This window comes from Euleptes europaea, chromosome 5, assembly GCF_029931775.1.
Source record: "Euleptes europaea isolate rEulEur1 chromosome 5, rEulEur1.hap1, whole genome shotgun sequence".
Lineage (NCBI taxonomy): Eukaryota > Metazoa > Chordata > Lepidosauria > Squamata > Sphaerodactylidae > Euleptes > Euleptes europaea.
In genome coordinates, this window is record NC_079316.1 from 70858000 (window position 1) to 70885432 (window position 27433).

Sequence of the window (27433 nt, forward strand, 5' to 3'; positions counted from 1 at the left end):
TTCAGAGGTGATTTGCCTCTGTGTAGCAACCCTAGGCGGACTTGAGGGTCTCTCATCCAAGTACTAACCAGGGCTGACCCTGCTTAGCTTCTGAGATCGGGCTACCCTGCGCTAGCTTTTGTGTAAAACATAATATTAATGTCTTCATAAACTCACAATTTACTTTGGTTAAATCGCTTTTTAAAAAATAACTGGCATTACTGAGTAATTTCTGCAGTTGCCTAGTAAGAAGGGACCCACGACTAGATTACACCTTCACATTACATTTGCTATTTTGTTTCCTTTTGTTTTTAAAGGCGAAGTAGTAGTAAGCGGGAGAGAGCATCCATACTATTTTGTCATGGCTTCTCTCCAGAAGTCTTGGAGGTTGTAGCTTGCTGCAGGTGCTAAAGATTCTCTGCTCCAGATATTTACTCTCCACATGCTCCAGATATTTACTCTCCACATGCTCCAGATCTTTACTCCCAGGGTTAAAACAACAGCAACTGTTAAACAGTTATGTTCAGAGCATAGGGAAGAGACTGAGGGACACACCCATAATGCACACATGAAATAAACTGGGTTTCAAGTTACAGATTGAGGTAAAGATGGGTTCCAGGTCAGAAAAGGTTGCAGGTGATTGAGACCATGGAAACACGGTAGCACAATCTACTCCCCCCCCCCCCACATGGTCCTTCACATTACTTTCTATAGGCACCTGTCCTTTAGCTAAACAAATTTTGTAGTAAACAAGACTATATTATTTAGCCAAACTCTCATAGAGTCATGGTAGGCGGGGCTATCAACATGCTTGGATAGTAACTTTGTGAAAACACTAAATTATTTAATAATGTATCATCAAACATAGTGTATTAATTGTTGCCCTAATTAATTGTTGCCCTAATTATTACATGTAAATCTAAAAAATATTGAAAATGTTGTTTATTTGGAATGAGTGAAATGCTTTGCTAGACGAGATTTTTCTCACTGAGGAAAAAAGAATTTCACAGGAAGTTTTTTCAGTGCTCCTCAGAATTTCTCAAAAGACCTCAAACTTTTTCATGCCATATGTTTTGTGTGAAAAACCTTGCCTTAAGTGTTTTACTCATTCTAAAAGAGAAAATACCTCATAGGAGTTTCTTTTCAGTGTTCACCCAATTTTTCCAATCAGAAGAATAAAAAGTGGACCTCAGGAAAAAAAAGTTATCTCCCCAAATTTTCCTTTTTTCCCCGTGGTCCCTCACAGTTCTAATTTTAGGTCCTGCTTTCAGAACCGCTCAGAAGGGGAGTTCATTGATGGGAGTGTGTTCTTAGAAGGTATTAAAACGCTTTGCTGTGGGAGGCGCATCATTCTACATGTGGCTTCAGGGCTGGTTAAAAAAACTTACACATTTTCCAAGATCTGAAAATACAGTAAGCATCACATCTATGTAGTGCTGTAGTAGGGATATCTGTTGGGTTAAATTGAGAAATAAGCCATCCCGGAAACCAGAGGCCCAAATTAAATATTGTGTTTGAATTATGCCTTTGGATTACTGAAATCTTGTGAGAAGTGAATTGACACTAAATTGTAAACTATTTGAACCTATGCATGATTCATCTGCCTGTATTATTTTGCTGTCTACGGCTGTTACCGCACTAGGTATTCCCAGTGATGTATCAAGAGTTTGGAAATGTTATAAAAAACATCGCTTTAAAAGGGTTTTTGGATGCCACAGCTAAAAAATGGTTGGAAGACATCTTCACAGCTAAAGGGGCCAAACAAAGTGCGAACAGTATTTTTTATAACAGTTTCAAACTCTTAATACATTGCTGGGAATACCTAGTGCAGTAACAGCCATTATGTACTGTCACTTGCAGTGGTCAGGACCCCATCTTTTTTTGTGGGCTGGGAGGCTTATTGGCCTTCTAAAGCTTTTCTTATAAGAGCATATTTACATAGTTGTTCATTTGAAATTGTGTTTTTAAAGGGCTTATTCCAGTAAAACATGTTTATCTACAGAAATCTTTTAAATACTTCTCAAGACTTCCATGTGGAGTTCTCTGTTTTATGTATTCCTCAAGGGAGATTTGTTCCAGAACACACCTGCAGAGGCAATCATTATGTTAGAATAGGCACTTAATCATGTGTTTCTGTATAAAAACTAAGCCCTTCTGGTTAAGCAGTGCTTAACTCTAATTTCATAATACTTCATAGAAATGCTGTGTCTTTTATAGCTGTTATTTGCTTTCTTTGAAAACAACGTTGATTTGCATTTGAATGGTATTTTAGATTGCTGCTAATTGTATTTGAATTTAGTTTTTCATGTGAGTTTCCTTGAGGCCACTTTGAGGGTTGGTAAAGTGGAATGTAAACTTTGAAAAATATTATTCCTCAAACCTGCCGTTTATTGGGGTTAATTAACCCTCTCAACAGTCTTAGGTATATGGGGATTGAATATAAACTGCGATTTGGACTCTCCTCTATTTCTTAACGTACACTCTTTAAATAGGCAAACATTCTAACTTAAACAGTGAAAAAAGTATTTTCTTCTCCATCATTAATTTTTAGAACTATAATCTGAAGTTATTTAGTGCTTGGGAGAGCCTCTGTGTTCACATTAGACAACTTCGATTATTGATCCAGGGAAACATGAATGAATCCTGTTTGCTTTGGAAAATAAACTTCTGGAAGTGCCAACTGTTCCAAAGCAGAAAGTAGGAGTTATGGCTGCTGGATTATGACTTTTGTATATTCTTTGGTATCACTTCATAGTTCTTTGTTATGCCATTAACACATTATTCTTTCAGAACAGAGCAGCATGCTCTTGTTTGTGGTGGCTATATTAAGAATCTGCCTTTCAGTTTCCTTACCTGTCCTTGAGACATTCAACAGAGAGTAAAGGAGCTTTGAAACTGCTATCAGAATGCCTTTGTCCTCTATCTCTGTTTTTCACAGCTCTTTCTGGGGTACTTCTGATTCTTGGTAGTCCTGCAAGTCCTCAAAGGTGCACTATGTTTTTGTATGAAACTTTTAAGAATAAAATGCCCTTATTGTGGTAGGGGCACAAACAAGATCCCTGCTGTGGGAGTTGGGAGTAGAGTGCTCATACAGAAAACCATGACCCTGAAGTATTTGAATTAAGCAGAGTCTATCAAACATACTGATATTTCTCACAGTATCCCTTTTCTTCCCCCCCCCCTTACCTTCGCTAAAATCCCACCTCCTGAAACAGTATTTGTTTTATATTAAGGTCATAGCTGTTTTATATGCTTTTGCATATCATGTTTAGGTAGCCTCTCAGAGAAGGAATTGTTGTGGTCACTTTCAAGACTGTTCACCAAGTCCCTGATTCATGGGGAAGTACTTTTAAATAACATACCCAGCTTAAATACTGGGGATCCCTGGGAGTGACGCACTTGAGTATACATGTCCTATGCCTGCAAATTACTAATCTAAAAACAAATCCGAAACAAATGTGTATTTTCCTATGTTAAGGTCACTTTTAAAGAGCCCCGTGGCACAGAGTGGTAAGCTGCAAATGCTCTGCTCACGACCTGAGTTCGATCCCGACGGAAGTCGGGCTCAGGTAGCTGGCTCAAGGTTGACTCAGCCTTCCATCCTTCCGAGGTCGGTAAATTGAGTACCTGGCTTGCTGGGGGGGGGGAAGTGTAGATGACTGGGGAAGGCAATGGCAAACCACTCCGTAAGCATAGTCTGCCTAGTAAATGTCGGGATGTGACTTCACCCCATGGGTCAGGAATGACCTGGTGCTTGCACAGGGGACTACCTTTATTTTTTAAGGTCACTTTACATATGGCATGAAAGATTGTCTCCTATCAGTTAATGTTTGCATTTTTCCAGATACAAACATTAACTATTAGGAGGAAGGCCTTCCATGCCATAAGTAAGGTGGCCTTAACACAGGGAAAAAGACATATTTGTGTTGGGTGTGTTTTTTGGTCAGTAATTTGTAGGCAAAGGTCACAGAGTTGTCGTTTTGTCACTCTAAAAAGTTTCCTTTTTATAGGAAGGATTTCTGCTTGGAGAAGTAAGACAAGAAGAGACCTTTAGCATTAGTGATTCACAAATCAGCAACACTGAATTTCTGCAAGTAATTGGTAAGTAGTTCTGTGTCCACAAGTTCTGTAGGTCTTGCCTAATTTAAAGTTGCCGTTCTCTTTGCATGAGTCCAGTGGCACCTTAAAGACTAACACAATGTATCTCAGCATGAGCTTTTGAGTCAGCGCTTCCACAAATGCATAGAAGCATATACCCACCAATCCATTAACCAGGCTACCTGTCTCAAATTATCTGTTCACAAGCTCTCTTAGAATTGCTGTGGGCAGAAATTCCAGGACCGGAAGTTATCTTAATATTTGGATATACTGTTGCTTATCTAACCAAACTCTGAAGAGATGGTCTTGTTGGGGAAAGAAATCAGAGGAGGAAGCTGTGTAATAATGGGTGGTTTAAGTTCCCCTTGCGTCGACTGTTAAATGTGAATTCAGGATATGAGACAGGATCAGCATTTCAGGAGTGTATATCTGAGGAAGAGAAACAGTGGGATGAAGTAGAAATTCTCAGGCAGCGAAAGGGCAAGTACCATGTCAAACTGTAGGTGAAGGATGTTGCATTTTTAATCCTCCCCCATGTAAAAGGTCTGTCAAATAAAAAGATGAACCCATCAGGGAGAGAGCCTAGTCCTTTTCATGTGGTGCTGCTTCTTTGCCCTTACAGGGAATGATTCATTTGGTAGAATTTAGAAAACTATGATCTTGCACCTGCTATCTGAAGTGTTACTGTCTATTCTAGCTCCTCAGCATCCTGCCATCTCTTTACCACTTCATTCTGTTGCATGTATAGTCCAAGTTTAAGTGTGTTTTGGAGCAGTTGGTGGTTGAGCTAAGTAAAGAGGAGGCAGCCCTGGACTTGTTCTTGAAATGTAAGCGGTGGAGTACTGATTGAGGAACAGTGATAAGCACTGTTAAGGTCAGCATTGTTTATATACCTGGAAAGTTTGCTGGGGTAGGGCGGGCCACAAAAATAATGAAATAAATAAAAGTCCAAAATGATTGTGTTTGATTTGGTAAGAGAACTTGCCAACGCTTATGATTTAGTTAAAAGGAAGCTGAAACTGTATGTATAATTCTGAAAAGGAAAGGTACTACCACGTCTAAGAGGCTGCCAGCATAGTTAACAAGGAAAGGCAAGGAAGTTTCCTTTTAAAAAGTGAAAGGCTTGCACAAACAAGAATGAGCACAGGTTCTGGCAAAACAAATGTAAGATGATGGTAAGGCAGGTAAACAGCCAGTTCTCTCAATGGAGTTTTTAAGCCATGGGTTCCACAGGGAAAACTGGTGCTGTTTAGTTTGTTAATAAATTATCTGGAATCCATGGTTAATAGCAAAATCGCCTAGATTTCAGATGGAACCATACTAAAAATGGTGAAAACCAAATTGAATAGTGCAGAGCTCCAAAAGGGACCACTTCAGACAGTGTGAATAGGTGTTTGTCAAATGCAAGTCAATGCGAGAAACTGTAAAGTGATGCACATAGTCAGAAATCCTACATTTGTACACTGATGGGGTCTTAACTGGCAGTGACTCACTAGGAATGACCTTGGGATCCTAAACCAAACATTAACAGTTTTGCGCTCGGAATTATTTGGACAGGGATGGAAAACAAAATGGATGGAAAACAAAATGAACTATCATTAATGTCCTTGTATAGATTTATCATGAAGTCACATCTGGAATACCGTGTGCATCAAAAAGGATATTGTGGGTCTGGAAGAGGTACAGAAGAGGGCTATCAAAATGATTAGAGCACTTTATATGAGGAAAGGCCTAAGGAGTTGGTGTCACATATCACCTTTCCAAGAAGGTGCCGATGCCAGATGTAAGAGGCATCTGTTATGGCTCTTGGAAGGGCAATATGTGACATGAGGACTTCTGAATTTAACAAAAAGGAAACTTAGGGGAAGGGTATGATACAGAATTTTTGGTTTTCAAGGAGGATTGGACAAATTCATAGTGAATATGTTTCACCAGTAACTATTAGCCACAGTGACTGGTGGCACCTCCAAGTTCAGAGGCACTAACTCTGTGAATACAGGTGCAGAGAGGCAACAGCAGGAGGAGGTTTTCACCTCTGTATCCTGCTTGTACACTTTCTGAGCTGCATCTAGTTGGTCACTGTGAAACACAGTGCTGGACCAGATAGACCGTCAGGCTGATCCAGCTCTGCTGGTCTTATGTCTTTAAATAAAACGCATATGTGATTACAAATGAAGAAACAATGTATAAATCTTTGAAACTGTGCTAAGTAGGTATTTTTTCATTAAGTGTTGTAAAGGTTTCTCATTTTTATTTGGGTATCAATCTTACAATTAATTGGTTCTTTCCTACATTGGTCCTCGGTAGTATCTTTAAAACATGTTAAAGAGCTGAAAAATGTCTATTTATTTGGGTTGTATGAGAACTAGTGAATTACTAGCATCTTTGATAGTGAAGAGCACACTTATAGCACAACTTGTATTGCTTGCTTACATTTCCTGTAAGTTCTTATGGGGTGATGAATTCTTTGAAGAATAGAGAGGTTAAGTCAGTTTGATTCCAATGAGTTCTTGAAGTTGGAGTTAGTTCCCTGTATTCTCACTAGTCCAACGCTGTGCTTCTTGATTTCCCCTTGAGATGTGTAAACTAGTCCCAGGTGCATGTTTGTGGATTGGTTTCTATATAAAAATTAGGGAAGGTAGGTCATGTGCATCCATGTGCATCTTGGTATGGTATTTTCCACTTCGATGGTTCTGCAGCTGAACTGCAGACGATCACCCTGTGTTTGGGCAGTTTAAAAAATGATTCATTCTCTAAAGGGAACATGGACTACTGCTTTGGACATTCAGTAAAATCACTGGGGGCTGGCACTGTTAATGTGCATAGTGATGAATTGCAGCCAGTGTATTGTATCACTCTGTTCTCTTAAGCTTGTCTATGAAGGCTGATTTATCTTCCCTTATTTTGTGCCATATAGAAATGAGTGTCATAGGTGGGGCCAGTAGCTTTAGGCTTCCCAGGAAGGTGAAAATTGAGTAGCATGGGATTCTTTTATTTCTAATGTTTACTTAGCTTCTTGTCACTCACTTTTTCAAAAACTTGTTTCCTATTTCATATTGATTTTAACTCTAGTTTTCATTTATATGTCTAAGCTGTTATATTTTCTTAGTCCAGCATCTGAGCATTTGTTCTCTTTCCTTGATGACCCTTCTCTTTATGTCTCTGGGCAGCCCAGTCTGTGGTTTTATTATTTTTTTAAGATACACACCAGGTTTTAGGTTTATATCAAAAATAACTGAATGAGAGCCCTCAATGAGAGTGATTCGGTATTTCAAAGTCTATCAAATTGTGCACCCTTCTCATTTAATCTTTCTGCAGTAGCTCAGTACTGAAGAAGTCCTGATGGAGTTGCCCTAGCAAAACCTTGTTTTTGTACCTTCACACTTTCTGCTTCAGTTCATTTTATATGTCCAGCCACTGAACACATGCAGTGCAGCACCATTTCTAAAGATTCATTGTTACCTAAAATTAATAACATTGAGTGGGTGCCAGTGTGAATACAACATTAGGCAAGCATGACAACTTCAAGGTGTAATTAGTGTTTTGGCTATCCCTCTAAATTGTGTGTTTTATTGATTTATAAATTGTGTGGACCAAAATACACATAATTCAAATTTAAAAAATCAGATTATGAGGTCACCTGAATGCCTATTCAAGTCAAATAAAACACAAAGCTAAAGTTCTTACTAGTTTCTGTTCTCACATGATAGACAAGGTATTGTAATCACCAGTCTTATATGCAATTTACAATGCTCTGGACAGAAGCAGTGAAACTGAGGTGCCCCAGCAGCCTCCATAGAAGAGTTAAATTGTGTTAAAATGGATGAGTGGACATCCATGGCATGTCATCCACAGTTCTTTGGATGTTCTTTGAACTGGTGACTCCCTTCTTCATTTTCAGCAGGCAGTAGCATGACAACCACTATTCCAGAAGGCCATAACTTCTAAGTATATTAGTAATAAGGAAGGCAAACATTGTGCTTATCTGCTCCCCTCCATGTCTGACATGGTCTGAGGGACTGATCTCCTTGTCCCAGTTTGACAATTCTTAATGTGCTGGAAATAACTGATTTGGGGCTTGGGGTGGTTGGGAAGGATCTCAACTAAAAAAATTAATTCCTAGTGAAAAATACCTTCTTATTGTCAACCGTGACCAAAAACCCCAGATTTTTTTCCCATAAGATCGCTTACTTAAGTCGGAATATATTCTCTAGTGAAGAGGAGCCTAGTGTCTTGCTTACTGATTTGATGTGATGGACATGCATGTGACCCAAATTTCAGTTTATTATTGTTAGAACTAGTAAATATTTCTATTACAATAATGTCACCTTTCATAAAACAAGTCCACCGCTTGTTTAATTCTAATGATAAGCAATCCCTTTTATGGAAAATCGTGTAAGCTATATAATGCCCAACTTTAAAAAATGTTTCATGGTATCATCAGTCTTTCGGGAGATATTTGTATCCAGAGAATAGTATTTGAATTACCAGATTTGTTCTAGGAAAATATCTAGGGTTGGATCCTAAGCCACTTTCTGCTTGTATGGGATTTCTGACAGTTCCTCCCATCCCATTGCAAGTGCCCACCCTGTCCTCAACCAAATAGTACACAGGATCCAACCCAGAACTTATATTGGGGAGGGGGAGTCACATCTGAAGATATTATACTCTTGGTTTTGGGGAAATGCTGGTACTGAGGACTTACATAAATATGAGGGCAGCATTTGTTCTGGAAGACAGAGATAGTTATTTACCCAGTGTTTAGCACTTGGAGAAAATATAGCTCCTCTGCAATTTCTTCATTGGACTTCAGCAACTAAAATCTATTTTCTTACTACAGAAATCCATAATCACGAGCCTTGTTCAAAACTCTTTAGGTAAGTTATTACCATATTTTTGCTGTACTTAATGGAGTTGGAGTGAATTACGTGTTAATAAGACTCTTCTATGTTGACCAGAATGAGCTTCCAGCCTAGTCTCATTTGTAATATTTTAATGTACCTTAATTAGTTCCTTAGAAGTTGTCCTACTAAGTAGGAGGTGCCAGTCGCATAGAACAACATGAAGCACTGATTAGGCCATGGCTAGGATTGTTTCCACATAGGAATAGGCTTGTGTGGTTTCCCCACAGCTGGTGCAGCTGCCAGCACAGCGGCAATAGGGCTACCACTTGGCCGCTTTCCCCACAGTTTTCTTTCCCCAGTGCCCTAGAGTGGCCATCCCCCCTCCTCTGGGCCCCTGTGGGAAAGTGTTGGGGGAAATCTCAACTTTCCCACCCACTTGTCAGCCATCCAGGCTTTACCGTGATCATTCCCAAAACTTTACAGCAAAGCAGGTGTGAGAAAGATTAGAGAAATGAGGCAGAAAACCTACGTAGAAATGGCCTAGATCTGGAAGGTCTATGTGTCACGAGCATGAAAGTAAATCTTTACGATATACATCATCATATAAATTATGCTATAATCAACAATTTTATAAAACAGGGTGATCTTAGAAATATTTTCAGATTTTTCTTTACTACTGGTATCTGTGGTTATGCTATATTCATTAGCTGATTGAGAAAGAATAAGGGAAGACATAACAAGTGACAGAAAGAGATTTCAGTGTGTGTAGTGAATGAAAGACTCCCAGTGTGTGTCTTACACTGACCTGGATAGCCCAGGCTAGCCTGATCATCAGATCTCAGAACCTAAACAGCGTAAGCCCCAGTTAATACTTGAATGGTACCTCCAAGGTAGCCAAGCATTGCTACACAGAAGCAGACAGTGGCAAACCAACTCTGAACTTCTTCTGCCTCAAAGCCCCTATTGGGTTTCCCTCCCACCAAATTAGTAGGAATAACCTTCCAGTTTAAATATATTGGTTGCTGAAAGCAGTAGGCCTATGCACTTAAGAGTTAAGATTAACTTTAATCTTAATAGTGCTTAGCATCAATAGTGTGTTTCTGCCTTTGTACACAGAAATATTTCAAGGCCTTGCATCCATCTTGGACTGAATATATAATGGCTAATCTTCAGTGATCCACTTTGGTACACAGATAGTTGTGACATTGCCAGTTCGAATACTTTATTTCCTTTTAATGATAGTTTGTTCTGTCTCTCTCTCTCTCTCTCACACACACACACACACACACACACACACACACACACATGTAGTTAGAATAAATGCTAATTATTAACTGTACTGAAACGTTGAACAGAAAAATGCGACCAACCAGTCTTGGTGCAGCGAGCTACAAAGTCATTCTAAAAGGTGCCTAAGAATTTGGCAGATCGCAAAATTTTCAAATGCTATGCAGCACACAGTCTACTTTTTGTCATGGATACTCCAGGAAGGGCAGGGGGGAACAGCGGTAGAGGACCCTGCATCCCCAGCATTCATGGAGCCACTTAGCTGTTGTCTGCTTCTGAAACGACAGCTTACAGCTTTCACTGGGTAGCTGCCACCACCTGTCATTTTAAGACAGTGGTTCCCAAAGTGGGCAGTACCACCCCCTGGGGGGCGGTGGGATTACCTGGGGGCACTAAGAGGCAAGGGGGCAACAGGGGGCGCTAGAGGTGAGCCCCTTGTTGGATAAGGTAGGGGGCACTGGGGTTGAGTTTGTGGAACCAAGGGGGCAGTGGCCCAAAACGTTTGGGAACCACTGCTTTGAGATATCTGAGGCAGAGTCTGACAGGCCCACTTCTGCCCCTCCATCCCACCCACAAACATACACCCCGTATCCAACCAAACATGCGGCCTGGCTCACTTGAGAACTGGTCTATACTGGGTCCTTTTATACCCGAGCAGTCTGGGGACAATACACAACACAAGCTCTCTTAACACATATGTTTAAACTTTATTTGGGGGGAAACAGTAAGAAGGGAAGGTGTAAGCCATTGCTTGCAGGGGAAGAACAAAGAAAAAACAGGAAGGATTTCATACACCTGAAAGAAGGCAAAACAGGGCTCAACTTATGCAGTAAGCTAGCACAGCCTGCTTAACCTGTGCTTTAGCTTAATGGCTTATAGTTTTCACAGATCTTGGGCAATGTTGGCTTGGCATGGGCCTATCCTGGCAGGGACTCCTTTTCCCTTGCTTGCTCTGAATTTCTGCATCTAGTGGCTGTGGAGAATCTATTAACTGATTGCCAAATAGGTATCAGCGTTAATGTTTAGCATGCCACTGGCTTCTGTGAGGTACCTAAAGGTTAGCCTCCACCATTCTGTTTGTTGAGCTGGAGCTGAAAATATTTATGATAGGTCTCATTTTTTATTTATTTTTCCCTTGTGGGTCAAGGGCGCTTACAAGCCAAATTTAAAACCTATGATATACCATAAAAATCTAACCAGTCGCCGCTCCCCAATAAAATGTATGCAGTCTCTCCCCATTAAAAGCCTTAGCACATAAAATGGCCTTGCAGCGTCTCCTAAAAACTTCTAAAGACAGCACCGCTCTTACCTACTCAGGGAGCCTATTCCATTGGATGGGAACTATTGTAGAAAAAGCTTGGGCTCTAGTTGATGGCAGGCAAGCTACCTTAAGTGGGAGAACAACTACTCGGTGAAATAAAGACATTCTGTTTTTTGACCGTAGATACTGTAGAATACAGTATCTGTGACTTTAACTGAATACTTTTGAAAACACAATACGCTATAAGCCAATCCCGAGCTGAGATATATAAAAACGTTTCCTCTGAGTATACATGTGTTCCTACTGTATACAGAATACACATAAGTGTTGGAGTGAGCCTTGGACTACTGTATCCCCCTGCTCCCTTCATAGAGTAGCATGCATTATCTGAGGAAGCTCCACTCCTGAGATCTGTCTAATGATATATCCCAAAGGTGAGGCCTACCTCCATATAAATGTGTATGAGTTTACCACATTCAACTCTTACACAATCCTATAGATGTGGTTTTTGTGTCCCAGTATATGCTGAGTATATCAGAGTAATTCAAGTGAATTTTTCTTTTACTAAGCATGCAGACATGATTTCCAAGTATCATTTCCCCTCAAGAACTAGTTGAGAGAGATACATTGGCTTGGATCCAGCCAGCAGTGGAAGATGAACAGTTTTCCCCAAATTCTTCACCTCCCAGCAATCCCTTTTAATCCCAGAAAGATGATTCCTGGAGTCATGGCATCTTTGGAGACAAAAAGCCATGGAAGTTTGAGGGGGTGGCTGCAGTGAGGATGGGGTAGAAGCAAAATAATTGATGGTTCATTGTTTCCAAGCAATAATCTTCACAGTTTAGCTGTGTATCCTTTATCGGTGGAATGGTGGTAGTGACAATAGGGGTAGTGTTGATTTAAAGTGGCTTCAGTTTCATTGTTTAGTTGCTTAGACATCCCACAATTTTCTGTTACTTGTATTATATAAAGGTACTGAAATTAATTAGCAGGCTGAGCCTAGATACACATCCATGAAGAGTATGCTGTTCAATTATATATGATTATGATATATAAGCCAAGCTTCTGTTTTTTTTCTAAGCTTTTATGACTATGCAGGCAAAGTCAATGAAGAGGATTTGGACCAGATTCTCAAAGATCGGAGAAAAGTAGGTTTATATATCTCTAAAATTGTTCTTTTTTTTTTTTACGTAACGAATGAAACATGCTTCAAGAATAGACTCATATTAATGTAGGTTGCTCATGATGAATCATGAGGGAATGACTTCAAAGGTTTGCCAGTCTTCATCTGCATTGCCTATGACTTATGTTACCTGTGAGATGTGGTTGTTGTTTTTTCTTCAATGCAGGGACGGGTATGCATATCAAATGGGTTGCTTTAGGATGTATTCTAAGGAAAGATGATACATAAAATAGTCTATTGTACTTTCTGAGTGTTGACTCGTTACAGCAGAAGCAGGCAGTTTATTTGGGAAATTTCCAATCTCAATATAAATAAATTGTCAAAAGTAGGAGATAAACAGCATTTCTTTTTAATTTGCAACAGTAACATTGTATAAATGCAACCAGCAATTTATCTCTACTACCAGCATGGCTAATAGCAACCCACAGTACCTAATTCCAGTACATGCAGAGATTAAAGGCCTGCCTGAAAGGACAACCATGACAGTGCCCCTAAACAGGCTTATCACCCAAAGCTGGGGCATCTCAGGTGGTAACTAGTTCACAAATATGGGGTCACCACCTGAAACGTTTACAAGACTTTTAAGTAAATCTTGCCTCTGAGTGAAAGAGTGCTTCCATTGAAAAGAGATCCAAATAGGAAGAAAGCACTCCCTTGGAAATCATGAGCACGACCCATATAGGGCTTTAAATGTAAGAGCTGGGACCCAAAACTTAACACAGTAGCCATAGGCGCTCCTATAGAATATATGTTGTGCGCTCATTGATATTCATCATTTGTATTAATGGCTGGCTTGTTCTGATCTAAAATGTTCAAGTGCCAGTCCCTAAGTGGCTCATTATGGGCATAGCTGTTACAAAAGCCAAAGTAGCATATGCTCATAGTTAAAGCCCCTGCCATAGGCCCACATTCATAGGAAATTCTATTTAAGGCGTTTATCAGTTGAAAGTGTGACCCTCATTTAGAACAAACCACTACTTTTCCAGGTCAAGGACCACCTTCTATGCACAACTGTCTTGTCTGGAGTGAGTTTCAACCCATTAGCAACCTGAAGGGCAAAAATGAACACATGAAGCTGCCTTATACTGAATCAGACCCTTGGTCCATCAGAGTCAGTATTGTCTACGCAGACCGGCAGCGGCTCTCCAGGGTCTCAGGCAGAGGTCTTTCACATCACCTGCTTGCCTATTCCCTTTAGCTGGAGATGCCGGGGATTGAACCTGGGACCTTCTGCATGCCAAGCAGATGCTCTGCCACTGAGCCACAGCCCCTTCCCGTATCTGCTGCATATGTTTCGGGTGGAAAGGAAAACTAGGAACCAGTGTGATCATCGTAAGGACATTCTGGATGACCTTTCCCCAGTTTACTCGACTGTCTTGGACTTGTCTTTGTCAAAAAGTAAACTTCTTTTTAAACCAAGGGGATTTTCACAAGTATTTTAAGATATGGTGATAGTGGTGGAATCAACTCTTCAGAATAATGTCAGAAATTAGGTGCACCTACAGATTTAAGTATGTGCCATGCAAAATGATTGGTATCCAAAGAGGCATAGTAGGAACTATATAGAAGCATGTAAATGAATGTTAATTCTTTAATATCTAGTAAAACTGCAGGATGATTGTATAAAACTTATTTTAAAACATGCAACATGTTCATGGTCTTTAAGGTTGTCACTATTCTGCCCAGGTCTAGAAGCTGAGTGACAGGTATCTGCAGACACATTTCTAAAATGAAAGCATCACAACATGTAATCCGTTACGCATGGGATTATAGATAATATGAGGAGATTCTATTTTATGTAGATTGCAAGTGTGACCTTGAATGTGAGACATTAGACATAGAAAACTCCACTACTTCTGTAAATAGAATAATTATGTTTGAGAATACTGGCGTCATGCTGGCTTTGTTAGCTGTATTGGCTGTACCTTTAAAGTATTAACAGATAAAACCGTCTTTATCCTTCAGTTAATACTTTATCCTCTCCCTTATTGTAGAATGTTATTGGATGGTACAGATTTAGGAGAAATACTCAACAACAAATGTCATATAGAGAACACATCATCCATAAACAGCTGACACAGATTCTTGGAGTGCCTGACCTTGTCTTCCTTCTCTTCAGTTTCATCTCCACTGCAAATAATTCAACACATGCTTTAGAATACGTTCTCTTTAGACCAAACCGAAGGTAAACAATTCCTGGCCTGGTTGGGGAGGGAGGCTATAATCTGTTCCAATGATATTTGACTAAATTTTCTATGGACAGGAAGGATTTTTGCGTGCTTCTGTAAGCATATGAAAAACAGTTTATCTTGTGATAAAGGTCTTGAATTTCTTTCAATACTGTGTTTCATAGATGAAGGTCGAGTATATTGCCTTCCTCTTCCTCCTCATTGTTGAGAATGTACAGAACTGCTGTTGGTTGGCTCAGCTTAAAATAGCTTGAACACATTCTAGAGTTTAAGGCATCACAGGTAAATGACTTTGGTCTGACAAAGTCAGAAATATGTATTGCGCTTTGGCGTTTCCCAAAATACCAACTTCAACTTCAGTCTAAGTTATATTAAGAAGATGCTGTATAAATTGTATAGTAACATGTTGCAATGACCCTCCAAAGCTACACTTGGGAGTCCTACTGATGGTTGATGAACTCCACTGTGCCTCATAATCATATGATAAACTCCTTTATTAGAATAAGCATTAGAATCATAGAGTTGGAAGGGGCCATACAGGCCATCTATTCCAACCCACTGCTCAATGCAGGATCAGCCTAGAGCATCCCTGACAAGTGATTGTCCAGTCTCTGCTTAAAGACTGCCAGTGAGGGGAACCTCACCACATTGTCAGCATATTTGTTAGTCCACCAGTCTCTTCTTTTGCTGAAGTATTTCTTTTTAGACCTCTTATACATATAATCTGTTCTACAGGAGACTCATTGATTCACAAACAGGTGAGAGGATTTGTGACATCTTAAAGAGTAACAAATCCTTCCTCTAGCATAAGTGTCTTAGAACAAAATACAGTAAAATGGCAATGGGAAAGGACAGTTGGAATGGTGAAACTACAAAATCTAGACAGAACTAAAACACTGGTATATCCTTGTTCATTGAAATGTCTTTCATGTAGTCCCACATGGGAACTGTATGGGCCAGCCGTAGCCATTCTAAAAGCTTCTGACAACACAAGCCACTTCCCCACAATTCAGCATGGTTTCTGCCCAAAGTGCCTATAAAAAGAGCCTACCTCAGGTCATTATTTGCTGCCACTCTCTTTCTCGGGTCTTGCTGGAAGAAAAGACATTGGTTAAGTTGCTTTTTTTTCCTCTCCGCTTCTACGCTCAGCTCAGTAGAATGCTCAAAGACCTCGTGGTATAAATACCGCAGATGTGGAACCAAGATGGTCCAGGCAGATGGCCACTATGCTTGCCTCTTTTGCCTCAGGGAAGACCATGACACCTTTCAGTGTATCATCCATAACCTGTTTACCTTCAAGGCTTGAAAAGAGGGCTTTGTACCTTAAAGCCGCCCTGTGGGGAAGTGCCTTGAAAGGAGCACAATTGTCTGCAGCAAGCTCCAAGGGAAAAAGCGCCTAAACATCAGGCCCATGATTCCTCAGTTCCATGGGCCTTGCTGCCAGCTGCACTGTCTGTTCCCACCATGCTGTTGACTCTGACTGCTCCAAGGGACCATCTCCCTCCAAGAAAACAGTTTACGTTTCCAGTCAAGAAGACCAAGTTTAAGACTAAACACTTGGAAAATATAGTTTAAAAGGGTATCTCTGTTGGTCTGCAGTGGAACAAGATTCAAGTCCAGTAGCATCTTAGAAACCAACAAGATTTTCAGGGTATGAGCTTTTGAGAGTCAAAACTCCCTTTGTCAGATACTCGTAAAAGACACCACCTCATCTGGAGCCGAGGGCATAATTTTGATGGGAGACTTTCCCATCATCCCTTTGAGTCAGAAGACAAGATGCAGTGCCTCAGCTTCTACTCAGTTGGTTTTCTGCCTATAGTGATTCAGCAAGAGAGCTCTGCTTCATTTTCCTACTGTGCTTTATTGTCTTTACTAGTGGTTTACTGACCTTCTCTAGTTCTTCTGTTGCAGTCCTTCCCAGAACTTCTGGTTCTCCCCTGAAGATGGTGAACATCTAAATTTGGAGATCCTCTGATAATATTTTGAATAAGAAAAAAATACTTAGTTAAATGATAAGCGCTGGTTGGAGGTACTCAAGTTGATGGCATCTTTATCATATCTGTGTGTGTTAAGTGCCGTCAAGTCACTTCCAACTCATGGCGACCCTGTGAGTCAATGTCCTCTTAAACGTCCAATCTTTAACCGCCTTGCTCAGACCTTGCAAATTCCCTGTGGCTTCCTTTATAAGCGCTTGGGAAACACACCAAACATTCTAAAAGCACCTTGTGTTGTCCGGAGCTGTTAGAATGTCTGTGGCTAGCCTGTGCATGCATAGTCCCCATGTATGCCTGCACAGTAGAATGCTCAAACATCATTTACAAGTAAGCGCAACTGATTTTCTCAACTTGGCTGTCTGTTTACAAAATGCACTTAAGGAAAATGATTCTGAGGACTGATCTGGGTTCACTGCGCACAGGACTGCAAGCTTTAACTAGTTGAATAAACGGATTCATCAGTTTGAGCTTTTGTTAATAAATGGATGACATTAATCCATACAGCTCAGAATTATGCTCTTGTATCTTTGGGGGGCTATTTTGGTTCTTTTGTGTTTGAGAGTGGGGAAGGTAAAGGCCATCTTTACAGTTTAGTAAGCAAGATAGCATTCTGTGTGGGTAACAGTAAAGTTACTTGCATTCTTTCAATATCTCAAGAGTATTTCTATACTGAAATGAGAATTGAAATTGATTTAATTCAGACAAATCATTGGTGAGTAGATAAGAGGGAAAATTAAAGTAAATGTAAAATAAATGTAAACAGATTATTACTGTGATCATAATGTCTTCTAAGGAGAATACTTTGCTTTCTATTTGGCAAACTTCACAGAAATTAATAGTTCTCCCCAAACCTTTTCTACAGGTATAATCAAAGGGTATCACTTACTATTCCTAATCTAGGCAACACAAGCCAGCAGGAATACAAGGTCTCATCAGTGCCAAATACTTCTCAAAATTATGCCAAAGTTATTAAAGAGCATGGGTAAGCATCCCTTTAATATGCTAATGTTAGTGAAATGAGAAAGAAAGTGAGTCAAAAAATGAGGACCAATTATAAAAGTGGAGCTCTTTTGATTATTTTCTTTTACTTTCCTGTTTTTCAGCAGTATAGAGAAAGCAAGTTCAGTAGAAAAGCAAAGCTAACATGACTTAGTATTAGAAGATCTGTGTGTTGTGTTCTTGAGTTCTGTGCATGTCTTGATACATCACTGTTGAATTTTGTCTACAATAAAATTGTTGTAGTAATAGCAATTGAACAAAGTAGCTTTTATATTCATTATCTTTGAGTAAATATTTACTGATTAATCATTTTAATGACAAACTGAGCAAAAATCAACTTTGGTCTTCAAAGGGCCTCTGCAGTTCAGGTGATATTGGCTCTTTTAATATGACTCGTTGAAATGTGGCTTATCATTGTAAACTTAACCCTACATATAAGTTGCCTCAAAGGGGGGAAGGCAACTCAAAGCAGGATTTGATGATTGATTTTCCTAACTCCTCATTTCTGTACATTTTTAGTACTGACTTTTTTGACAAAGATGGCGTTATGAAAGACATCAGGGCTATATATCAGGTTTATAATGCACTTCAGGAAAAAGTACAGGTAACTCCTTTTATTCTACTAACAGCCTCGGCAGTTTGTGTATGACTACAAGAACATTAGCTTCCTTTTGAATTTTAAAATGTTTTAACTTTGCTTTTTTATGGTTAATTATGTTTTAGTCCACTTGAGTTTGTGGATTGAAAATGGTTGGCATAAGCATTATAGTTGTCTACTGTCTTGCCTCTAAGACCGAGGCAACTGTTGAGCCAATGAGGGTAGATTAAGATGTTTGGTCCTATTGGCACTTCAGGGTGTCTGAAAAGAAGGCTGAATCTTTGCAGCTGTATCCCAGTGCAGACGTTCCTTTTATGGATTCGATGGGAATATTAGGGCTTTAGTATATCATGCATTAAGGCTCTTTATGCATTAAATATTTGATGAGGGCCTCTTAAACTCCACAGTGTGCTCTAAAAATAAGTAGAAAATGGAAGTCTGTCTTCTCCATTCCTTCCCCTTCAGCATTTTTTAACTCCACACCAAATATCTCGCCTTCTCAAGGGCTTCATACTCATGGTCCACATCGTTATTAAAGACACGTGAACACCCAAAACTAGCTGCCCAGTCATGCTCCAAAAACTTGGTTTGTGGCATTACAGGCAGAGTAAGCAGTTAGAATTGAAACGCCCATCTCCTTTTCCTCCAGTTGCCACTAAAGTGCCCTGAGGGAGTGGGAAAGACCCCTTGTGCCATGGCGTTCACTTTAAAGATATATTAGGGATCAATCGTTTCAGTTTTCAGCTAAGCCATAGCATTGAGCATCTGCAGGACATATTTTGGATTCTGCTGTAAGTCTACCTGCCTTAACCCCGAGCTTGGTGTGGCTTCTCGGCAGTTACGAAGATGCTTACTTGCACATGTGTGGGTCTTTTAGTAGAACTCTTTCCTTCCAAGTAGTGGGTTGGTAAACTGTTGTGGTGTTTCAGTCCCATTATGAGTTGTGCTATGCAAGAGAACTACTAATGATAGCCAATCTTTACTAAAAAGTAAAACTAAGCGTTAACGTTTGCCTGATATCTGATACAAATTGAACAAAATGCCAGCCTTCCAGGAAAACATCAATTGGTATTTCTAGAAATGGGTCTTTGCCATCAATAGATTTTCATGCGGCTTTCTGAATCCTTTCTGCACTTGCTTATCTGCCCTCTTGCTTTATTTTATTATTCATTGTTCTAGCCTCTTATCGGTTTTGGCACATTATTTGTCTGCAAGATTGAGTACAGTGTGTTTTGATGATCAGTAACAGAGCTTGTTGAAAGAGTATCACAGTCAAGTAATTTGACTGTATCAGTCATTATTTTAAAATATTTTGCACTTAGGTTTGCAAAGCGTTAGATATGAACACATTTGTACTAAATTGTTTCTTGAGGAGCCACCTTTTCTACCCAGCTTTCGTTGCTGCAGTATGAACAAACTTTCACTGAAGCAATTCAGCGTCCAATCCCAAATGTCCATTGAAGTCCTTACGCTCTGGTTTGCCTGAGCTGAAGATCAGCAGCGCAGGCTTGGAGCTGTTCTAATAGCCTTTGAGATACAGCACCACAGAATGTAGGTGGCCCTGGCCTTCTGCTCATCCATTTGTTGGCCCTTCTGCAGATTCAGTATACTGCAGAATATAGAATTAGGTTTTACATAAGTATTCTCAGAAAAAGATTCTAGAAGATGGGGGTGGCTGAGATAGAATAGAAACGTAGAGTTGGAAGGGACCCCGAGGGTCATCTAGTCCAACCCTCTGCACAATGCAGGAAATTCACAACTACCTCCTCCCCACACTCCCAGTGACTCCTACTCCACACTAGAAGATGGCAAAAAAAAAGCCCTCCAGGATCTCTGGCCAATCTGGCCTGGAGGAAAATTGCTTCCTGACCCTAAAGTGGCAATTGGTACTACCCTGGGCATGCAAGAAAGGGCCACGAGAGCCAAACACTGATACAAACCTTCCTGCCCTCCCTCTCCTGCCTATAAAGAATAAACAGTTATTTTCAGGATGGCTTATTATTGTGTTGATGTAGCTTCTGTTTAGTACATTGAGTGTTTCCTTTATATGCTATAGTAATTGAAAGCGGAACACAATCTACATTGAATGATGTCTCTCTGATTTTTACATTGCATGTCTAATAGGGTTGGTGCGCATTAATTAAACTAACTTTGTTGTGTTCCTCCCAGGCAGTATGTATAGATCTAGAGAAAAGTGAACGCACTGTTGAATCCTTCCAGGCAGAGGTGAATAAGCTAAAAAAGCAAATCTCACAAAGAAAAAATGAAAAGGAGCAAGAAATAAGTAAGCCCCTTTTGGAAATATCTTCTAACGCGCTGGGAAAATTGGTGTAACACTGTGTACCACACCATGGTACTCTGTTCAAAGTCTGAAACTCTTCTGATTAATCCCTTTTAGAAGATTTAGGACTTAACACAAATATAAATGTGTCTCGAACAAAGTGTGGCATTTATATCTGCTGCAGTAATCCCAGTTTTGAGTGAATAGTTTTCATGTGTTTACTCCAAATTCTGGATGTGTTATATGTGTCAGGTAATAAGGCAATTCAGGACATAGTAAGAAAAATGAGGGGAAGTAACAGATTGCATATCATGATTGGATTGGGGATGGGAAACATTCTGGCTTCATACATAAGCATGCAGGTTGTTAGAATGGAATGTTTGCCCTCTCCCTCAAATTGTTCTCAATGAGAGATTTCTACCCTTCTCCCTCTGTAGTTGTTCCAGGTCCAAGTAGCTCAGGTCTTGAACACATGAAGCTGCCTTATACTGAATCAGACCCTTGGTCCATCGAAGTCAGTATTGTGTACTCAGGCCGGCAGTGGCTCTCCAGGGTCTCAGGCGGAGGTCTTTCACATCACCTACTTGCCTAGTCCCTTTAACTGGAGACGGTGGAGATTGAACCTGGGACCTTCTGCATGCCAAGCAGAGGCTCTACCACTGAGCCACGCCCCCTCCTCTTCTCTAGCTACTTAGATTGGGCAGTGGAGACAGAAGATGCTTCGGCTGAGCACCAACTACTTCCCCTTATAACTGCTATTGCAAAAGGGGCAGGAGGGGCCTTGATGCAGCCGCTGCCTACCACCAGACACTTGGCTGGAATAATCGCAGCACAAGCAGAAAAAACGTGCCTGACAAAGAACAGTACTGAAGGGGATGGGTTACGCAGACTGAAACAGACCAAGGAAGGCTGTATTCAAGGGGTGTGGTAACAGCTATGGTAACTTGTTGGATTGAGATGCCCATCAAAAGTGCCCCAAAAGGGGGACACCTTTCAGCACTGAGAGTGTTTCAGTTATAATCTCTGGAAATGAAAGATACCGTGTTCTGGAGTAAGAACTATCCACAGTACAGCATTCATAGCTGAATGTTGGGGTGTGTCCTGCAATTTTTATATGGCAACTAAAAACCTCTTGATACTGTATTTGATACTGGTTAGTTATAAATAGCTGACTGGAAAGCTTTGTGTGTGCCATTTTTGTAGAAAGTAGGACAGTTCCAGTTGTCCTGTGGTAACACTTTTATGAAATAAAACTCAAGTAGCAGGTCAGGGCACTTTTTTGGATCAGAGCTGCTCTTACTTTTGTGTTGCTCATGGAAATTTATGTCCTGGGTTATCTGGCTATTTAATAACTGGAGTACAGCTGGAAGCCAAGCAGATTTTTAAAGGAGGAAACAAGAAGAATATTTCTTAAACGGAAAGATGTGGATGTAGAAATAGGACAGGCCATATACTGGGGTGAAAGAGAAGGCTATTGCCGGGATAGAATAAAGCAGTTGTATTATTTTATTACCTGCTTCTATTTACAAGTGGGGCCCTGCAAAACTCATGGGGGGATCCCATTGTGGTTTCAGGCCACCTGCCCCCCCCCCCAGCCCCACTCTTGCCACCTCGCCTGGAGCTGCGTTGGGCAGGCACGGAAAGGCCTCTCCCCTGGCCCCAATCTCTCCGGCTTGCCAAGTAGAACCCATGAAACTTGTAGGAGAGGGGGAAATCCCATCTCCCCCTCCCATCGCTTACCTTACAGAGATGCAGGATGGGTGGGCCCACTGCCAGCTCCCGGGCTCCACAGCCGGAAACCACAGGGATCCACGGCAGAGCCCATCTGTGGCAGAGCCTGGGAGCTGGTGGCAGGCCTGGCAGGGCTTGGTGGCTGGCATGGGCGAGCCCAACTCTCTGTAGCGGTGGCCACTCCCATTTTGTTTTTAAATCGGGGGGGGGGGGATTTAAGCCACCCCAGTGGTAGTTTTTAGTTTCAGATTTTTCTGCAGACCTAGGAGGTCCCCTGGGTCTGCAGAAACATCTGTTGGGGGTCAGCGTGCCCCCTTTCTGTGGATTTAGGTATCCGCAGGCAGGAGGCACAAGTCGGAATTATAAATGTCTTTTGACCCATTTAATGCCCTGTTTCAAGTTGGTTCCATTCTTGGGTTGTGTGTGAAATTGCAGGCATGAAATGCCACATATAGATCCTCCACCCTTAAATGTTATGACCTTCTGGCAAGTACTTAGCCAGTATATATAGTGAAACTTCCAGTACTTGATAGGAAGAATAACATGCTGCTTCTGGTAGTGTGTTAGCATTGAGCAATCTGACTTCTAGGAAGTAAGCTTAATCGTCGCGGCACAAGGTTTTGAATAACAGTAGCTGTAAATGGCTGGAGGGTCTACTGCATCAGATAGTTTCCGTCATTTCTTAGAACATTTTCCATTTTAACTTGTTTCTCCTAGGATTTCTCACATTACTAGAAATGTAATCCACATTTTAAAAATAAGCATATTTTGAGTTCGCTGTCATATTTGATAATGGTTTGTGTCTTATATGTAGGGTTCCAAAAATGATACCAAGCCAACACAAGTATTTACACTGCAGTTAATTTCTGCTTCTCTGTGATTTTCTGTCTCCTTCAACTCTGTTTTCACACATTGGGCTAATGCCATGTTATGCCATCTATTCCCTTTTCAGTTGCCTTTTGAAGGGCTTCATTTCTAATGGAATGCATGCTGTAAAAGACCTCTGACATGAGCTAAATTCAAGTCCAGTAGCACCTTAGAGACCAACAAGATTTCTGGAGTATAAGCCTTCAAGAATCAAAGCTCCCTTTGTACAGAGCTTTGACTCTCAAAAGCTGATTCCCCAAAGATCTTGCTTTGAGATGCTACTGGACTCGAATCTGGATCTTCTACTGCAGTCCAACACGGCTACCCTCCTGAAACTAAGGAACAGAGGATTAGAGAAGTTTATAGCAGTAAGAGAGCAAAACTATCAAGTGAATGACAAATTTAAACCAGATCATAGAATCACAGAATTAAAAAGTTGGAAGGAGCTTAGAGGCCATCCAGTCTAATCCCCTGCACCTTGTAGGATGACCTGAAGCCTTACATAAAGGTCATTTTGTAACAGTGTGCGGGTTCCTAAATGCTTATTTTCCTCCTCCCTTCTTTTTTTGTTTTGTTTATAGCATATCTGTTAGATTTGATGACATAGCAAGGATTGGCTGTTCTTTGAATTATTAATGGAATAGGGAAATATTAAAGGACATATGTTTATGAAAGGAAGTGGAACATCTACCCAGGAAAAGTCTGCTTTAGGCTTAAAATATCTCGTGCAAGCAGTACTGGAAGTTCTGCCTGTAATGGGTGACGTTTGAGAAGTGACAAATGACCTGGCTATTCCATAACTCAATTACCATGTGAAACATGGTTTATACATCCTTAATCACATGAAACTCTTCTTTATCTTTTCAAGCTGTCTACTTAAGACCCTTGAAAATGATTTACCTGGAATGATTTTGAACGCTGTCATAATCTGGGGACTTATCATACGATCAAACAAAAATTGACCATACCAAATTTTACCCAGTACGCAGTATTTCTATTGTTATATTGGCCAGGAGGGAAGGAATGAACAGCCCCGCTTCTGTGTGGCAGTGGGAATGGGCTGTTGCTTGGCTAAAGTAGCACAGGGAAGAGGTAGCCTCCAAATAATTTAAATTAAATAAAGTGGATTGCTCTCAAAATAGGAAAGTATACGAGAACAATCCTATAGCACTTTGCCACATCTGTTTTTAATGCCGCTGCGTGAATATTGTGTGATGAAGTACACAGCCACAACCACGCTGAAAATTGAACAAAACTTTGCAGCTACAGCGTAATGAGTTAACGTACATCTCTAAATGTGTAAAGGGGACATTCACTACGTATGTTTGATGCTCATTAACCCCTATGCAACACAGTAGTCACAAATAACAACGGAAGGGCTATCTACGGCAAGTATTGCTTTTTTCCAGTTTAAAATAGTGTTGCAATTTCTCAGAAAATATCCGCACAATAGAATCACCAACTAAGGGAGGGTGCATGGACTACGGCATATTAATGCTGCATATTTACAGTGTGAAAACAAATCCTATAGAAGGCTGCTAAATCATTATTTCCCCCCCCCCACACACACACACACACATGTTATATCCCTAGAAACCACATGTATCCAACTTACAGAGCTGGGCAGTGTTTTTCAAAGAACCTTGTTCATTACTGTTTAAGGGGGGGCTATAAAATTATGTCATAGGCTTTTCTGTTGCTGTGGTTGAATGGCAGCATTGACCACAATGATCTAAGTGTTCTCAGTTGGGCATGTAACTTATGGGCTAGCCTTCCATTCCTGAAGAGCAATACTGTGCTCGGAAACAGATGTGATTGAGGACAAGCACATACTTTCCATGAATATACCACCAAGAAAGCAGTCCTGTATGGAAATCATTCTTCTCTCCCCCCCACACACACCCCCATAACATAACAAATGGGTTCCTGCCAACCCACGTTCTGGGCCCCTCGTCAGCACCTGCCAGTAATGTGTGAAGCAGAGGTGACCGAATGCACTGTAGAATAGCAGCAGCAGCAACTTCAGTGAATAGGAGTGCAGAAATTGGTACCTCTCGGTGGCAACCTCATGACAAATGAGTGTGCCCCAGGCCAAGATTTACTAATGGCCAAGAGAGGATGCTGCTATTCATTTCAAGGCTGCATAGATTTTTTTTAGGAGGGGGAGAATAACGGCACACCTGTCAGTGACTGTTATATTGTGCATTCTGCTTGGCTATGCAGAAACTGTTCAAAATTAAACAATAGAAACGCTGTTGTCGTTTAGATGTATACTGTACTATGCTGTGTGCCTGTTGAAAGTTCTTTTCAGATGCAAAAAAGTGTAGCTCAGATTCAAAAAGTGTCGAACTCATTTGTTACGAGGGCCGGATATGACATAAATATCACTTCGTCGGGCCAGGCCATATGTACCATAAAATTTAATGCCAGGTACCAGAGATACAAGCTTTATAGAAGACACAGGCAAAGCCAAGTGATGGTATTATTTTTACTTTTTTACTTAAAATACAAACACGCTTAACACAACACTCTTTTAGTATTTTCTTTTATTTAACAGTCTTTGATCATTGACACCTCGGGACTGGGGTGTGTGGCTGGCTTGACTGGCTCACGGGCCAGATAAGAGCTCTCAAGGGGCTGCATCCGGGCCCCAGGCCTTATGCTTGACACCCCTGGTATAGCTAAAGCAGCCAGTTATCAAGAATGTGTTTACCATCTGCCCCTTTTTATGTTAAGCAGAGCCATTGCCTTGGGTTCTGTTGGCCTTGCATTAGTTTTTTTTAATAACTTGAGTCGAGAACATATGTTTAAGTTCCATTCCCCTGTCCATAGTATTGCACTTGTTCATAAATGCTGACCAGTTAGACTAGACTAGTTGTCTTGGTTTGAAAGGCAATTACAATTTTTTTTAACACTTCCGTAGGACTGCAGCAGGCCATCTTAAGTAGGCAATTGTCAAACGATGCGTTGGAGCCTATATTCATCCCCCGAATGCCCCGTGCTGGATTTGCTGTGAAAGGTAGTAATCTTGAAGAATCGGATGCCTCCGACCCTCCTCCTCCTCCTTATGCTGACTTCAGTGTGATCAATCATGACAGTGCCATACGCTCTGGTATCCTCGAAAGCAATGTCTTCATGCCTCGGCCTCAGGCTGTGGGTTCTTCTAGCTATGTTTCCACAAATACAGCATTGAAGCACCCTGACAACGGGACACCCATGCCATCCTCTTCCCAAAGGGCGATCGGTGACAATGGTAATGAGTCAGACAGTGACTACGAAAACTTGCTTGAACCTACAGAGTCATCCGACAACGAATACGCACAGACAAGGGATTCTCAGCCCTTGACACATGCCGATGGAGACTCCAGGAACACTCAAGATCCCCTCATTTAATCGAACATGAGCTTAGTATAGCACTGTCTTTTTCCCCTAATTGTTACGGAAATATTTTGGGATTTAACTTGGAGGAAAAGAGCTGCAACGGTGGATCATTGTGCACAGCAAACATAGAAGACTTGCACTTAGATGGCTTATTTACTTTGTGATACACTTTTGCAAGTTTTATAATGGAATCATTAGGATAATCAAACTACTAATATTGTTGAGATTCATGGATGTACTGGTAAGCATAAGCAAAATGAAATTGGGGTGGGGGGAATCTTGTTGCCACTCCCCATACGAAAAATGGGATTGGCAACTAAGCACATTCTGATGATCTCAAATCAAAACTTACCTCGTGCACTATCATGCCTTGAATTTTAGGGTGTTTTATTTCTAAGAACTTTGATCAGCAGGCTTGTTAAAAGATTGAAGCCAAATAGATCATTGCCAGAAAATAAACTTTGATAAATTCCGAGAAGCCTGGTTGGAACAAATGTGAACTATCTTCTCTGCATGTCCTTTTAATAGAGATGAGGTTTGTTTCAATCTTTTTTTTTTCTACTAGCCTAATGTATACCACTTACAATTATGGTTGCCTTTTTATGTAGGAAAGTGATTACCAGTAAATCATCATTGAATGTCTTGAGCATAACTATTCTGACTTTGGTGGATTTAAAGTGACTTTGCCACACTATCCTCACTATCTGTTTGTTTGTTTGTTTTAAAAATATGAAGAGCACA

General features: G+C 40.7%; 1 protein-coding gene across 1 annotated transcript in view; it reads left to right on the top strand.

Annotated features, from left to right (window-relative positions):
• ABRAXAS2 (abraxas 2, BRISC complex subunit) overlaps positions 1-26732 on the top strand; it is a 28591-nt gene extending 1859 nt beyond the window's left edge. Inside the window, exons 2-9 of the mRNA XM_056849675.1 lie at positions 3990-4080; positions 8918-8954; positions 12551-12617; positions 14647-14837; positions 17698-17817; positions 18354-18438; positions 20602-20716; positions 26235-26732. Of these exons, the coding sequence (XP_056705653.1) occupies positions 3990-4080; positions 8918-8954; positions 12551-12617; positions 14647-14837; positions 17698-17817; positions 18354-18438; positions 20602-20716; positions 26235-26704 (1176 nt within the window). The 3' untranslated portion in view covers positions 26705-26732. The remainder of the gene's footprint in view (positions 1-3989; positions 4081-8917; positions 8955-12550; positions 12618-14646; positions 14838-17697; positions 17818-18353; positions 18439-20601; positions 20717-26234) is intronic.
• Positions 26733-27433: the final 701 nt, after the last annotated feature.